Below are 17,429 nucleotides of genomic sequence, written 5' to 3'. Positions count from 1 at the left end.
TGGTGTGTTGTGGTGAAGTGAAATTAATTAGCTAGGGAAGAGCTTCTCATCTAGGGTGCCACTAATGTGTTACAGGTATGCCAATGTATCACTCTCTTGAACCCTAGGATTTACCACATAGGGTCTGGGATAGTCAGAGTCGCAGATCCACCATGTTCACTGCGAGTAGGCTGTTTGCCTCAATGTTTCATGAAAATATTATTTTCTCTGTTTGACAAAATGTGAACAAGGATGGGAAGCACTTGGCAGAACCACCACTCACTAGCCTCTCTACACCAGTAAGTCTGGGCAAGTCTGGGGGCACAATTCAGTCAGTATCTACATTGACCTCAGTAGACCTCTGCCAATTCCATTCCAGTTAAATCCAAATAGGGTTTTTTTATGGATCTTGGCTGACTCATCTTAAAGTTTATATGGAAAAGTAAAGAGACAAGAATAGCTAAGGAAATTTTAGAGAAGAATCGTAAGGAAGAGGGACTCGCAGAATGTTTGGATACATAGAGTTGAGTGCATGGTTGTTCATTATGTTATCTGTACTTTTCTGTGTCTAAAATATTTTGTAATTAAGCGTTACAACTTTTAGAAGAAAATAAAAGAGAATAGCTTATGGCCTCTGGTTGGGAAGACCCTTGTAAACAAGAAAGCAAAAAGCCCAAAATTATAATCTAAAAAATTGTTAAATTCAACTAGCAGTACCTTACAATATACAGCTTTTGGTCAACAAAAGACACCGTAAAAAGTTGAAAGACAATCCACGAACTAAGAGAAGCTATTCATAACACATATAACTGACAAGAGAGAAGTACTTAAGCTTTAAAAATATATAAAGATTATCAACAAATTAATTTTCAAAAACAATCAAGCCAACAAAATGAGCCAAAATTGAGAACAGGCATTTCACAGAAACCCAAATAGCTACTAAGCATATAAAGATGTACAATCCTATTAGCAAGGGGGAAAACGCAAATTAAAAGAACAATCAGATGCTACCACCAGGCAAAAGTTTTCAAATCTAACAATAGCGTGGGTGTTATGGGTAATGATATGCCAGATTAGTCCATGTGAAATGGATTTGTGTGTAGTTGAATCTCAAAACCTGAATGTGCAGTGAAAAAAGAAGTTAGAGGAAAAGATGTAGTATAACTTACATAAAAATACACCAGGATAGCTATATTTTTAGGGACTTATACATATATAACTATTTTCCAAAAAGCAAGTAAAGGAGTAATATAAAACTTAGAATAATAATTATTTCTGTCTGGGAGGGAAAGAGACAATTTTAAAGAGGCCTCTTAGAAGGCTTCAAAAATGCTGGTACTTTTCTGAATCTTCAGGTATGTAGTGGGTACCTGGGTATTCTTTTTATTATTATTCTTTAAAATGTGCACATATGGGATACATTCACATATGTATATTTTACAATGAAAATTTGTTTAAAAAATCCAGTGAGATTTTAAGGAGAGCCCTTACAAAATTGTTCACATCAGCAACTTCTAGACTGTGAGGATTTCCTTATTACTATGTAACCAAACAAAATAGAGAATTCTCTTGGCTTCTGAGGCTAATGTAAGGTGAAAAACCTTCAGCTGTTAACCCCTATTTCAAAAGTTCTTGCTCTTCACAGCTGCCTCATTGTTCTCAATTATTTCTGTAAGTATTCCAACACACACGTGATTTTATAAATATGTTTGCAAATTAAAAATGTCATCTGTTTACTTTTTAGCTTCCAAGTAAAGTTTCATTTTTTTTTTAAAGGGCAAGCGGTTCCTTAATTTTAAAAGTTTGAAAATAGCCAGTGTCCTCCAGTTAAAAGCAACTTTTGGACACGTCACATCAAATACAGTTGTCCTTTATTAGTGAAAGCTTCCCAGCAGAACCTTAGACCAGTTTCTAAGAGAGGAATGAGTCATCTCTAGTTGGGAAAAGAGTATGCGAGTCCAGCCCAACTCTACTCTGCCCCTTTGCTCCACTCCTATGAGACGCTCAGAAAATGCTCTCCCTTCTCTCACCCACAGCCCTTCCCGTCCCTCACAGACCCCAGGGGGCTTCTGCCGGGAAACCAGAGACCCGCCCACTCAGTGAACCCCGCCCCATCCCGGCCCCGCCCCTCGGGGCCCCCGGAAAGCTCTGCGTGCGCCCGTCGGGAGGCGGGGCTGCTCGGGCTCGCAGCAGGGCAGGCGTGGGCTCTCAGTACTCCCAGCTTCAACGTCTCGGGCGGCCGAGTCTCTACTGGTGGCTGAATTCCTAGACCCTGGTGAGTGGCTGGAGGATTCTGGGCCCTGCAGATGAGGTTTTGGCCGGCACCAGGGCCAACCCCCAGCGCCTGCGCGCTCACCCGCCAGCCAATCTGCTCGCCTGCAGACGGCCTTTGACCTTGCGCCCCTCCGGCCCGCGGCTGGCGGCTTCAAGCTGCGAGCTTTGGGACCTCAGGACACCCTACTCTGTCACTCTTACCCCTTATTTTGTCTGGGTTAGTTTTATTGCCTTCTATATACTACTTTATCTCGACCCTGCTGGCGTCGTCTCTGCCACTTCTTTGGAGCGGAACGCCCTGTCGCCTCGGTTTTCCCTTCCCTCCCCAGCAAGCTGGGTATTTCGGGAGTGATGGAAGCCTTTCAGAGCCTTGTCCTTTTGTCCCCAAACTCGGCCTTGAGCCTTGGGGGCAAGTGGGAAGGCCGAGGCCTACCGGGCTTGGGCTATAGCAGGAAGGTGGCGGGCTCCGGTCTCCAGCCGCCCGGGTGTCGGGAGAGGAGAGCGAGGGTGGGGAGGCCGAGGCAGAAATGGGTTTTCCATTCACCTGTTCACACGTTTGGGCACTATCATCTTAGACTGTTCTCGTTTGCTGAATCGCAGGGTGCAACTCTGCTGGAATAGTATCTTTTCCCATTTTCTAAAGGAGCAAATTGAAATTTAGGCAGTTAGGATAGTTTGTTTTCGTTTCAATGTTGCAAGACCCTGCGGATAAGAGTTAAGGGAAAATGCGGAAGTGCTTAAAAAAATAAATAAAACAAGGGAGGAAAATGTTAATTATATGACCTTAAAGGCAAATAGGACTGGAATGGGTTGATTATGGTAAAGTATTTAGACAATAGTTTGAAAGAAAAATACAAAATAAAATCTAGGTATTGGTAATATTAAGTTACGTTGTTTGCACATCGTTTTCATGACAATGTGTTACTCCCTTCATGTTGAGCTATATGTAAACCATGAAAAAATAGTGTTGTGTAGTGAATCTTGCGGATTTTCAGGCTTTATGCATAAAACATTACCAGAGCTGTTGGCTGTTAGTCACACAATGAATAGTAAGTGTCTGATAAGATAATAAGCTTTCTTCAGATTAAATTTGGACTACAGTTTATGAGTAGGTAACAGATAATCCTTGTTTTCTAAATCCATAATCTTTAAATGAAAACATGACCACATGTCAGCAGTTTTCATCTGTCACAAGATTTATGGTGTTATATTCTCTAAACTTGATTTGTCTAAAATGTAGGAAGATGGAATAAGATGAGGACAAGAGCTTGAATTCTAGAGCCATACTTCTCTGCGCCTTGCTAGTTGCTTAACCTCAGACAGGTTGCTTAGCCATTTGTTAGCCCAGAGACTTGGAAAAAGTTACCAAATGCTTTGTACCTTAGTTCAGTCATCTGTAAAATGGTATTAAAAAGAAGTTATACATCATAGGTTGTTGGGAAGATTAAAATGGCAAGATGAGATTATGCTTAACTGAATTTCTGTTAAAGAAAGTGTACAGGTGTTTACATTAAAACCGACCTAAGCAAGGAACTCGTGGTACAGAAATGGATTTTGAAAGTTCCAGGTGTGTCTTCTAGTGTTAGTTGTATTTCTCTACAGTGGCTTCTTAGAAAATAATATTAGGAAACAGCTAGAAAAAGAAAAAAGCAACCAGAAATCTGTATAATAATAAATAATTAAAAAGTGAAATCTTTTTGGCTTTTCTGAGTAACAGGATAGGAGCTAATCCTTTTCGAAATCATAATTGATATCACACTAATTCTGAATCTCTTATATCTCACTAGACCTCCAAGTCAAAAACAATCATTTCAAAGATTAAAAGACCTCCAGATCACCAAACACAAAAATAGAAGTCATAGAGTTTCAAAAGAACGTATTATTTCTATGTATTATTATGTCGTAAACTGCCCTTTGAAGATACTAGATTTTCATTACCCAGTACCTTGAGTATTGAGTACATTGCTACTTTGGGAACCTTTACATCTGCAATTAACTTGGAATTTTTTTCTCTGAGGTGACTTCTGAAACTTCTTTCTTTTGTTGAAACCAAATAAGTAGTTCTACCACTCCTTTTCTACTAAAACTCGTTAGACCTGCTAGGCATCTCAAGTTTCATCGTTTTGCTAAGTTGGACATGATAATTTTTATTAAAATGGATTTTTGAAATTATTAGGTCTATCTATCTATGATTCTTCCTATATAATATGTTTAGTATAGACTGAAGAATCTGTTTATACACGTACTGCCCAAATAGACACCAATGTCAGAAACAAAAGGGCCAGACATTAAATTCTTTAAGCTGAACATTTAATGGCCACTGACTAAATGTAAAACATATTGGGTTCTACTAGAGTGTAAAGGTAAGGACTCCATTTCTGGACCTTATGGAACAATCTAGTAGGGGGTATAATACATTAAATAGCATGAAGCAATACATTAAAAAAGCCAATTTAAAAAGTAGGTAATGGTGTAATAATAGACTGTATGGGAAAGTGAGTACTTTTCACCCTGGAATCATTGGGAGAGGTATCAAGAAGAGGCAACAGTTCAGCCTTTTCTTGAAGGATTAGAGTAGTATTTCAAAAGTTAGCTATATGGAGGATAGGTATTTAGAGAGAGTAAACTATGTGTTGGTTATTGATTGCTTGCCAGAGACCCATCTTTAATAATAATCATCATGAGAATAAATAATTGTTCATATTTATTCAGTGTTACACTAAGCCAGAAATGATTCTAAGGGTTTTATAACATTAACTTATTTCATCCTCACAAAAATCCTCTGAGTGAGGTAGTAACTCATGAAGATGAGAAAAGAAGCAGGGAAAAGATCAAGCCACTTCTATAGGTGAAATGGCTAAAAAAAGGTCCAGCTAGAATTTGAACCCAGGCATTTGAACTGCAGAGCCCATACTTTTAATCACAGTGGTTTGCTGCCTTTATTTAGGTTGAGATGCCTTATTGTTCACTGGGATCAGGAGGTTGGGATAGAGCCAGTGGATCACCTATAATGATGTGATAAACATTTTAAGTGAATGAATTAAATAAAAGGAAAAGAGAAATTAGATTTAGAGGCAAAAGGGGGGGGGTGGAATTGTGGCTTTTATAAATAGATATTTTGTGTTTTGTGTTCATCCATAGCTCTGAGAAATGAATCTAACAAATAGAAAAATGTCTCAGAACTATTTGTTTCATATATTTCTTCACTTTTCTTTTTTTAAAATCCGATCAGTATTTACATTTGATTAAAACATTACCCTTTTACATTTTATTTCACATACGTTATCTTGCATGATTTACAGAACAACTTTGTCAGAAAACAGAACAGTTAATTTTTTTCTTTTAGGATGATTAAAAAAAACTCAGGGTCACACAATTAGGTCAGCATAGCTGATTTGAACTTAGATCTTCATATTTCAAAATCAATATTCTTTCCATTATGTATCCTGACTCTTCCATGCATTTCACCCATTCAGCTGATCAACATTTCAAAAATCAATGTCTTACTAATTTCTGAATCTAGTAGTCATTCCTCCCATTCTTTATGATTTGTCAATATGCATTACCATTGATTATTTCCTTATAAAATACCTACTCCAAACAAACTTTTCTTCCTTATGAAATATTATGTTCTAATTTTAGAAGACAGCATAAGAAAATATCACTGAGTAAATGATTACCCAGAGGTAATCATTTTACATGTTTCAGTACACTTCCTTCCTCTCTGTAGTTGAGATCATATTATATCCATAATTTTTTTTTCTACTTAATGGCTTGTCAAAATTCTTACCTTCTTTAAGTAAAGGGAAGGATTTGTTTTTATCTTGACAACTTGGAAATTTTAGGACGGCAAATCATAGAAGCAAGTCAAAATGGTTATCTCATCCCTTTATTCCTATGCACAACGCTGTCACATTTCATACATAGGAATATCACTCCCTGGAGTCCTGCAGTGCAAAGCTTAAGGACTGTATGAGTTGGTCCTTCCCCGAAATAAGCAGGTATTATGTTAAGAGTTCATGTCCTCCAGTTTGCTGGTGATAGTCTTTTTTTTTTCTTTTCCATTTTCAAATAATTTTAGACTTAAAGAAAAGATTCAAAAATAATACAAACAACTCGACAATCCCTGTATATTTTTCCTACAGCTTCACCAAATGGTAATATTTTGCCACATTTGCTTTATCATTACACACACACACATACACACTCGTATATTACATTGTATATAATTTTACATACATATTATATGTAATATGTGTACATATGCATATATGTATACATATATATATATGTAGGTACATATCTGTGTATGTGAGTATCTTAATATGTTGTCTGATGTATCTTTGTGATTAGATCCGGACTAATACTGACAGAAATACCACAGCAGTGATTCTGTGTTCTTCTTAGAGCATCCACTCTGTAGACTCAAGATATCTACTTATTCAAAATTAACTGCTAAAGTTAATTTTGATCACTTGTTTAAGGTGGTGTCTGCTAGGTTCTGCACTGTTAAGTTACTATGTCTCTCTTTGTAGTTAATTGGATATCTTTTGGGGGGGAGATGCTTTGCCAATATGTAGATATCCTGTTTCTCATAAACCCTGCTTCTTTTAACCCCTCATTTAATATCCATTAATGATTCTTCCTTGATACAGTTATGGTAGTAGCCAAATAGTGATAGTCCAATTTCATTATTCCATCTAAATTTATTAGTTGGTATTCTAAAATGTCTTCTTTATTCCATTTATTTATTTTTACATTTTAAAAATGTCAGTGTAGATTCATGAATTCTTATTTTAATGTCTATAACTTCTTATTCTTTGTCATTATTTTGATGCTGAAATTGTCCCAGATTTACTCAGTAGTTGCCCCTTCAAGCTGACTCCTGTGTCCTATGGACGTGTCTCTACACTTTTTGACTACTTCCTGACTTTCTGGCAAGATGTCCCAAGCTCATCTTGTACTTTCTCAGCCACGTTCTTGGAATCAACCTGGTTCTAACAAGTAGACAGGGGTACATACAATTCAGAGTCTTGTCATCAGATGTGTTTATTGCTGCCAGGATTTCCTTGGTTCTATACTCTCTCAGTGGACAGAGCTAGGAAATAAATTGCATGTATTTATATGTGTACACACCCACCTACCCACACACACACTCCTATTTATTGATCTTTTAAAAGCCGTACATCCATACTGATACTGACAATTACAATCTGACAACACAAGTTTTGTTTTAGCCTCCTACTTCCTACATTTGTAACTCACTTTTTTTTTTTGTCAGTGAAAAACCTGGGCCCCATTTCACAGCATATATTGCTTATTTTTACAATACACATTAAGTATTTTAAGAATTGCTAACCTGTTTCATAGCAAAAAATAACCCACTTACTAACTGGAGTTTAACATTAAATATTTTTCGTTTGTTTTGAATATGTGAAATATAATGTGGCTCAAAAAGACAAAACTGCATAAAATGTTATACTCAGAGAAGAGTTACTTCCATTCCCCACCCTTCTACCCCATTTTCATCTCCCCTTATTTTCCACCCAGTTTCTAACTCTGTAGATAATCAACCTTATTAGATTCTTGTTTTCTGTGTTTCTTTTGCTCACTTGAGAAAATGTATTTTTTCTTACTTGCATTTTGCTTTTTTCATTTAGCCAGTATATCCAGAAAATCACTTTCCGTCATCTCAAAGAGCTCTTTCTCATTTTTTTCTGAATACTCAACATTTTACAATTACAAACAATGCTGTATATGAACTTATGTATTTACTATTGGTTGTGTATTTTCAAGGTAAATTCCATGAAGTAGGATTGCTGAGTCAAAAGGAAAATGGATGTGTAATTTTGTTAGATATTGCCAGTTCCCAAAAAATGTTGTACAAATTTGTATTCACTAGCAATGCATAGGAGTGCTTCTCACTGTTTTGCCAACAGGATGTAGTTTCATACTTTTTATTTTTTGCCAATCTCATAGATAAGAAATGATACCTTTGTGAGGTTTTAATTTACATTTTTCTAGTTTTGAGTGACACAGAAGATCTTGCAAATATTTTCATTCAGTTTGTCAGTTGTCCTTTCACTTTATTTTATAGTGCTTTTCATATATATATTTAAAAATTAATGTAGTTAAGTTAATCTGTTTTTTATTTATTGCATCTGAATTTTGAGTCATAGGTATAGAAAGCCTTTCACTATACTAAGGATGCAGGGGAATTCAGGTGGGATTATATAAGTATTTGAATGATTCTAGCCCTAAAACTTAATTTTTCTTTGAGAGATTAGGGTAGGAAATAGGGGGGGTTATTTAAAACCTCTGATTCAAAAGTAGCTGCAGAGAAGCTGAGAATATAAGTAGAAAGTGGCGGCTGAGAAAATGAACAGAGCTTTTGGTACTTTCATGGCTCTTTGGGGACCAAAATTGGAATTCAGGGCCCTTCCAAAGCCCATCCTAGAGGAGGGATCTTGATAAATACCTGTGACTTTGATTTCAGAACCCATGAGTATAAAGGAGTAAAGATGAATCAGAAATACACCAAATCTTCGGAAGGACTTATACCTAGTTTTGAAGATTTCAGTCTGTGATTATATTAAGATAATCTTCCTCTACCCTAGAAGTCTTCAAGAAGCAAAAATAAGCTTTCTCTGAAGGAAAATAATATATAGAGCCTCACATTGTCTCTGAAAATTTTCATATGTGATGTCTGGCATTCAGTAAAAAAATAACCTAGCCTATAAAAAAAAGAGTTACTGTCCAGATATTAAGAGGAAAAAACCAAACAGGCAATAGAAACAGAATCCTAAGATTTCAGATTCAGGTTATTAGAGGTGGACTTTAAATAAATGGTATTAAAAAATTCAAGGAGTTAAAAAAGAAGATGGAAAATTTTAGCAGAGAACTGATATCTCTAAGAAGAGTCAAATGGAAATTCTAAGACTAAAATTATAACTGAAATTAATTAGTCACTGCTGAAGAGAATCAGGAAACTGAAAATAGTGCAGAAGTAAATACTCAGACAACTATGGAGAGACAAAAGGAGGAAAATTTTAAAGAATATTTAAGAAACACATGGGACATAAAATTCTGATGTGTGTAACGTATTCCATAATGAGAGATGAGAGAGCAATAATTGAGCAAAAGTGGTATTTGAAGAGATAATGTTCAAGAGTTTTACAAAACTAAGGAAAGATACCAACCCAGAGATTGAAGAGGCACTTTGAACCTCAAGCAAGATAAAAGTTAAGAGAACCGTACTCCTATATATTCCATAGGAAAACAGCTGAAAACCAAAGATGAAGAGAAAAAATATTAAAAGTAACCAGAGAAAAAGAAAATACATTATCCTTAAAGGAATAAAGAGAAAAAATAATAGTTGGATTTTCATCATAGACAAAGACAGAAGATAAGGGCGGTGCTGAAAGAAAATAATTATGAATATAGAAGTGTATACATAAAAAGTCCAAGTGAAGGCAAAATAAAGATACTTTCAAACAAACTAATATGAAAAGAGTATCAACAGACCAACACCAAAGACCCTATTAAAGGGAATTATTTCTTCATCCTAAGGGAGATTATTTTAAATGGAAGTATGGAGATGGAGCAAGTGAAGAACAAAGGAAAGGGTAAATATAATGAACATTGACTGTACAGAACAATATAATATCTGGAGGGGTATAAGGTATGTGTAAAAAAATAAAATATACCAAAATAGGAGCCAAAAGTTGGGGCAGGGATAAAGGAAACAAAATCTTCTAAGAGTGCTTTCATTGTTTAAGAAACAGTAAAGTTCTAATTCATACTGGATTTTGACAAGTGAGGGTACATGCTTGTAATCACTAAGATAACTAAATTAATAGCAAAGAGATTGTATGATTAACAAGGAAATAGGGAAGAATGAAACAATTAAAAAGAAAATAAGAGAGAAAATAGGGCCGGTAAGAAGGAATCCAAAAGGAAAGCAAGTAGAAGGGTAAGGGTAGATTTAAGGATAAAAGTAGGAAGCAGATTTAAAGCTATAGTATCGATATTTGTAGAATTGTAAATGTGCTGAATACTATAATTATTGGACAGAGACTATCAGATTAGATTAAAACCAACAATAACAAAGCAATGTCATATTTCAAAAAAAAAAACTAGTCATTTAAGGTGATGATGAGGTGATAAAAATGATATACTGTGCCAACATGAACCCAATAAAATAAGTTATAGCTATATTAATATTAGAGTGGAATTTAAGTCGAAACCCATCAGTAGAGAAGGGAAGGAACATTTCATTATAAAACAATATTTAATACTTTAGGAAAATATAACTCCTAAATTTGTCTCCACATAATAACATCAGTGACAATTATATAATGTAAACAGTTGTAGACATGGCATAATGATGGTGGGGGATTTTCAACACAAGTAGAAGAAAGATGAGTGAGAATATGAAAAATATAACCCACATGCTTAGTGTATTTGGTTTGGTAGACATATGTAGAACTCAGTAACCACTAGCTGCAGAATATATATTCCTTTCTGGTGCATATGGGATACTTAACAAAATTGTTCATAGGTTGAGCCTTAAAGCAAGTCTCAACATATTTCAAAGGATTGAAATCACACCGGGAATGTTTTCAGTTGACTCACACTAGAAATCAATAACAAAAAGATAAATTTATTTATTTATAAATTTTAAAAATAAATCTAAGTAGCTGAAACTCATTTTCAGGACAAAGCCTCATATTGAAGAGTAACTTCTGGAAATAACTTTCAAATTGAGCAGGTTAGGAACAAAATAAAAGTGAGGGAAATAACAAATTCCAGGTAAATGTGGGAATGGAGAAAACCCCAACTGATCTCGGAAGAAAATTCAAGGCCATATTAAAACTTCACAAAAACAACAGAAGAATGATTGCTGGAGTTGTGAAGCTAGAAAAATTATCATGATTGAACATTCATTTCAAACATTAAGGAAAAATTATTTCATGTAATATTTAGCAACAGAAAAAAGAATTTCAGTCAAATTCCATACAAAGTCACTATGGGCAAAAAAGTTAAACTTGTAAATATTTGAAGCATGCCAGAGAACCATGTTCATAAATATATAACAACTGTAACCTAATATTTAAATAGAAGTAAACAAAGTATGTGAGATGTGAATGAACAAGTAAATTACAATTATGAAAACTCAGAAATGAGAGAATATTAAAATAATTAAAATTGACAAAATTCATATTCCTAACTGAAGACTAGAAGACAAACATAACAGATAATGCTATATGAGAAATAGAGGGTAACAAGACACTTAAAAATCAAAATTAAATGAAGAAAGAGGTGAAAAAGAGAAGGTGCAGTTGTAAAAATTCAGCAAAGATTCAATAAAAGTAATAGCACTTCTTGAAGAAGGAAAGCAAAGCAGTGAAACAATACTAAAGTTAAAATTGGAAATATTTGCTGACATAAAACAGTAGATGTTACTAGGTTAATTTCTTAATAGGAAGATAAAGGATTTCTTATGTGATTGATTCTGTTTTCTCTACAAAGTATAAGACATGGCTATCTGAAGAGAATAAAGGAAATTGGTGATGTAGTAGCACGTTTGATGAAAAATGAGAAGGAATGAAATAATTCTTTTGAGGTTAGAAAAGTGAAAGTATTGGGGTATAGTAATAGGCTTGTTAAGCCATCTTGAATGTCCGAAATTTATGGTCATAAATTCAGAGTGAAAAGTCAACATGGTGTGTTTTTCTCCAATATCATTATGTAATTCTGGATCAAGGTCAAGCCAGGCATCATTTATTTGAGGTTCTACCAGATAAGTATTAAGGAAGGAGAGGAGTAAAGGAAGTTAAGGGTACAGTTGTCCTTTGGTATCCGTGAGGGGGCTGGGATTGGTTCCAGGACCCACGTGGATACCAAAATCTGTGGATGCTCAAATTCCTTATGTAAAGTGGCATAGTGCAGTTTGCCCTCTGTGGGTTCCTCATCCGTGGATTCAAACAACCTGTGGATATGGAGGGCCTACTGTTTTGCAAGTGAGGAATTTCAGTGCTGGACTATGGGCTATAAACTGCTTCACTAGAGACAAAACATAAAGAAAAAAAGTGATAGTGAAAAAGTGGTAGAGTCAGTGGATTAGACATCTCAAAAAGGTAAAGGAATTGACTGAGTGGGAGTACTAAAGTAGAGAGGCTCAAAGCATGGAAGGTTATGTGTAGAAAATGGAAAAAAATGAAATAACAATTTTGATTGAAAATGACGAGATCAAGATTATGAGTATGACACCTGAGTTGGTGAAATGCGGTGGAAGAACAGGTCATTAGAAGTGAGGTAGTCAAAGAATAAGTTTTTGAAATTCCATTTAATGACTAGGTTTTTAATATACTCATAAATATTTTGTTTTTAAATATGAACTTTTCATTTTATATTTATATTTAGAAAATTTTAGTCTCTCTATATGGAATGTTTCCTTTCTATAGTCAGTATATGTAAAATCTGTCCAAATGATGAAGAATGTATTCATTTTCTTAAATTCTTAAAATCTTTGTCTGACAAAAATGTAATTGTGATATTTCCAAATACATACTGCTGTTCAGTCTAGCCATGTGTAGATTCTTTTGTAGATATTAATATTTGATTATATAGTTAATGTCATAATGCACTTTAAAATTTTGCAGTGTAACACTTTATGGTTTTAGTTTTCCTTTTGAATATATTGGAAAATATTGTTAATACCACTTATTAATTACCGGTTTTCAATAAATTACAGCTAAACATTTACCATTTTGGAATTTAAAGTATGACATCATGGCAAAATTTCGAAGAAGGACTTGCATCACTTTGTCACTTTTTATTCTATTTATTTTCTCTCTGATGATGGGTTTAAAAATGCTGAGACCACATAAAGCTGCTTTTGGAGATCCTTTTGGACTTGACCTTCTTCCAGAAATTCGGCAACAAACTCCTCATTTGGTAAAAACTTTTGATTCCCAAAAGAGTGACAAAATCGACAGTGAAACAAACGTCAAGAATTTTAAAAGTGTTGAAATCACTGTGAAACCTTCCAAAGCCTCTGAACCTTACCTGGAAGGACTGCCACCTCGGAATTATTATTTACATATATTTTATTACAGCTGGTATGGAAATCCACAATTTGATGGTAAATATGTACATTGGAACCATCCAATCCTCTCGCATTGGGACCTTAGAATAGCCAAGAAATATCCACAAGGGAAACACAACCCCCCAGATGACATTGGCTCCAGCTTTTACCCTGAATTGGGAAGTTACAGCTCTCGGGATCCTTCTGTCATTGAAACTCACATGAAACAAATGTACTCAGCTTCAATTGGTAATTATTTTATGTGTGTGTTTAGATATGTGTGTGTATGTATGTGAGTGTGTATGTATATGTGAGTTTGTGTGTATAAATAATTTTTTGTAGAACATTAATTACTAATTAGTCTTCACATTGTTGTTAATTATAATTTTAAGCTTACACACCGTAAATTAAACTGTTGTTAAGCATCTTTTAGCATGTTAACACTAACATTTCTGGATATAATATTTTTATTCATTTCTAATTTAGTACTCCTTCTGAATTTTATTAAATTATGATTGACATAAGCTGCAATGAATTCTCTCACTTTGATGTACATCTGTTTAAATATCACCCCAATCGTGAAGTGAAATATTCTATAGCTTCCCTTATTCAGCCCTCCCTACATTCCAGGAAACTATGTATCTTATTTTTATCACTGTAGAGTAGTAGTTGTAAATGCTCTATTATTATATAAAAATAGAATCATCCAACACTTATGTGTGTGTGTGTGGGGTGGGGGGGAGTCTTTTGCTCAGTATGCTGTTTTGAAATTTACCCATGTTGTTAACTCTATCAGTAGTTTAGTCATTATTATTGCTTAATAGTATTCCATTGTATGATTATAGCAATTTGTTTCTGCATTCGTCTTGATGCACATTTGTGATATTTCATACTTTAGGCATGTAGCATAGAATTTGGTCTTTTTTTGTTTGTTTGTTTTTTAAACTAGTCTGACAAACTTATATTTTAACTCCTCTTTATTTCATTTATATTTAATGTAATACTGATATGGGTGATTTTAAATGTTTCATTTTGCTATTTGTTTTCTTTTTCTCTCTGTTCTATTCCTTTTCCTCCTTTTTTCTGCCTTGTATTGAAAATGTTTATTCCATCTTATATTCTCTTCTGGCTTATTAGCTATATTCCTTCATTTTATTTATTTTATGTTTGCTCTGATGTTTACAACATGCCTCTTTAACTTAATTGTTGGGAAGTCACAAATTATTCTTATTGTTGTCCCCACTTCCTCTCAACTTTCTCTTCCCTCTAACTTCTGGCACTCCAATTACACATATTTACATAGAGTCATGTTGTCCCACAAGTAAATAATATGAAAAAAATGTGTAATTGGGTGTCTAAAAATTCTTCAATTTATTAATATACCCTTTATAAAACTCTCCCTGTTTTGGTTCCCTCTGTCTTGTTAGTGTCTCTAGCACTAGGGCCACAAGAAGAAATTGGGTATTCTCACATTTTTCTGACTCTTCAGAAGGTGCCAACTCACTGTTGAGCTGATATGGGTATAGAAACATGCAAGACTTTTTCGTGAACAAAACAATATAGAGTTCTGTGAATCTATATCAACTATGTGCAAGATGACTTGTTTTTCTTTTGTGGAGTAATTGGTTACTTTTCAACTATTTTTTGAAAATCTAACATTCTAGTATATATTTATAGCTCTAGTTTCTATGTTGTATGACAAAATATGACACAAAATAGGATTAGTAAATTGAGAGAGCATTGACTGCTGTGTGTGTATGTATCCGCCTCTATTTACAATTTACTTTTGGAGGGAGAATCTTTCAAAAGACTTCTTTCCTATTTTCTACAAAGTATTTGTATCACATTCAAGTCATTTTTGTTATTTCAAGATTGATTTGTTTATGGCTATAAAAGTATACAAAGAGGGTTTTTTAAAATCTCAGATGTATAACTTACATATGTATATATACTCATAACATATAACTATTATATATAAATATATAAATGACATACTGCATATTTTATAATTTTAATTGTGATTAGGAAGTTTCAGTTCATATTTAGATTTATACCTAACATTTATAAAGATCTTCCCCATATATTATTTACTACTATATAATTTTTTGAACATGAAATGTTTCAGAACATTGTCAACAGTACAATTTTAATTTTAAGTGTTGGCAGTCACACTATTGATGCAAATATTTTATTTCTTTGGTTGATTTTCTACTGGGGAACACCTAACACTTGTGAGTAATAAAAGTGACATTACAGTCCATCTGTAAATAAATTATTTCCTTATCCGTTAAACATTGAATTATACTCATTGAGAAATAACTGACATATAATGTTATATAGGTTTAAGATGTGTAAGATATTGAATTTATATATTTATATTTCAGTATGATTGCCATTATAGCATTAGATAAAACCTCTATCACATCCCCTAATTATCATTTCTTTAGTGATGGGAATAATTAACACATAGGCTCTTAGCAGGTTTCATGTTTATGATTCAGTTTTGTTGTCTATAATCATTGTACTGGGTATTATATCTCCAGGTCTTAATTTATATACTAGTTGCAAGTGTGTACCTTAAACAGTATATCTCCCATTTCCCCACTCCTGATCCCCTAGTAACCACCCTTCCATTCTGTTTCCTTGTGTTCAATATTTTTTTTATATTCCACATATAAGAGATAATTTGTAATATTTGTCTTTCTGTGTCTGACTTATCTCACTTAGCATAAATCCTCACTATCCATCATGTTGTTGCAAATGGTAGGATTTCCTTTTTGCTTGTGGCTGAGTAGTATTCCATTTCCATATATATTTTATATATATACATATATATTTCATATATATAATGGAATATATATATACACACACACCACATTTATTCATTGGTGGACACTTAGGTTGTTTTTGTACGTTGGTTATTGTGAATAATGCTGCATTAAACTTGGTAGTGCACGTATCACTTTGATAACCTGTTTTCATTTCCTTTGGATATATGCCCAGAAGTCAGATTGCTACATCATGTGGTAGTTCTGTTTGTAATTTTTTGAGGAACTCCTATACTCTTCTCCGTAGTGGCTAAACTGTTTATAGTCCCAACAGCTGTGCACAAGAGTTCCCTTTTTTTCCCATATCTTCACCAACACTTGTCACTCTTTTTTTCTTGGTGATAGATCTCACTGTGGTTTTGATCTGATCTTTATGATTTCTTTCCTTCTGCTAACTTTGGGGTTTTTTTTGTTCTTCTTTCTCTAATTGCTTTAGGTGTAAGGTTAGGTTGTTTATTTGAGATGTTTCTTGTTTCTTGAGGTAGGATTGTATTGCTATAAACTTCCCTCCTAGAACTGCTTTTACTGCATCCCATAGGTTTTGGGTCATTGTGGTTTCATTGTCATTTGTTTCTAGGTATTTTTTGATGTTCTCTTTGATTTCTTCAGTGATCTCTTGGTTATTAAGTAGTGTATTGTTTAGCCTCCATGTGTTTGTATTTTTTCCTATAATTGATATCTAGTCTCATAGCGTTGTGGTCAGAAAAGATACTTGATACAATTTCAATTTTCTTACGTTTACCAAGGCTTGATTTGTGACCCAAGATATGATCTATCCTGGAGAATGTCCCATGAGCACTTGAGAAGAAAGTGTATTCTGTTGTTTTTGGATGGAATGTCCTATAAATATCAATTAAGTCCACTTGTTTAATGTATCATTTACAGTTTGTGTTTCTATTTATTTTCATTTTGGATGATCTGACCATCGGTGAAAGTGGGGTGTTAAAAGTTCCCTACTATTATTGTGTTACTGTCGATTTCCCCTTTTATGGCTGTTAGTATTTGCCTTATGTATTGAGGTGCTTCTATGTTGGGTTCATAAATATTTACAATTGTTATATCTTCTTCTTGGATTGATCCCTTGATTATTATGTAGTGTCCTTCTTTGTCTCTTGTAATAGTCTTTATTTTAAAGTTTATTTTGTCTGATATGAGAATTGCTACTCCAGCTTTCTTTTGATTTCCATTTGCATGGAATATCTTTTTCCATCCCCTCACTTTCAGTCTCTATGTGTCCCTAGGTCTGAAGTGGGTCTCTT

The 17,429-nt window shown here is 34.1% G+C and overlaps 1 protein-coding gene across 2 annotated transcripts in view; it reads left to right on the top strand.

Moving 5' to 3' along the window:
* Nucleotides 1-2,145: 2,145 nt before the first annotated feature.
* Nucleotides 2,146-17,429, top strand: part of MANEA (mannosidase endo-alpha) — a 72,120-nt gene continuing 56,836 nt past the window's right edge. The window contains exons 1-2 of one of the 2 annotated variants that reach the window (XM_036871894.1): nt 2,146-2,254; nt 13,010-13,591. In XM_036871894.1, coding sequence (XP_036727789.1) covers nt 13,048-13,591 — 544 coding nt within the window. In that variant the 5' untranslated portion in view covers nt 2,146-2,254; nt 13,010-13,047. Of the gene's footprint in view, nt 2,255-2,408; nt 2,471-13,009; nt 13,592-17,429 lie in introns of those variants that run through there. The other variant, XM_036871895.1, reaches the window with a different exon arrangement.

Source organism: Balaenoptera musculus, chromosome 12 (assembly GCF_009873245.2).
Source record: "Balaenoptera musculus isolate JJ_BM4_2016_0621 chromosome 12, mBalMus1.pri.v3, whole genome shotgun sequence".
Classification (NCBI taxonomy): domain Eukaryota; kingdom Metazoa; phylum Chordata; class Mammalia; order Artiodactyla; family Balaenopteridae; genus Balaenoptera; species Balaenoptera musculus.
The sequence above is the reverse complement of the archived record's forward strand: the minus strand, read 5'-3'. Positions and strand labels throughout refer to the sequence as shown.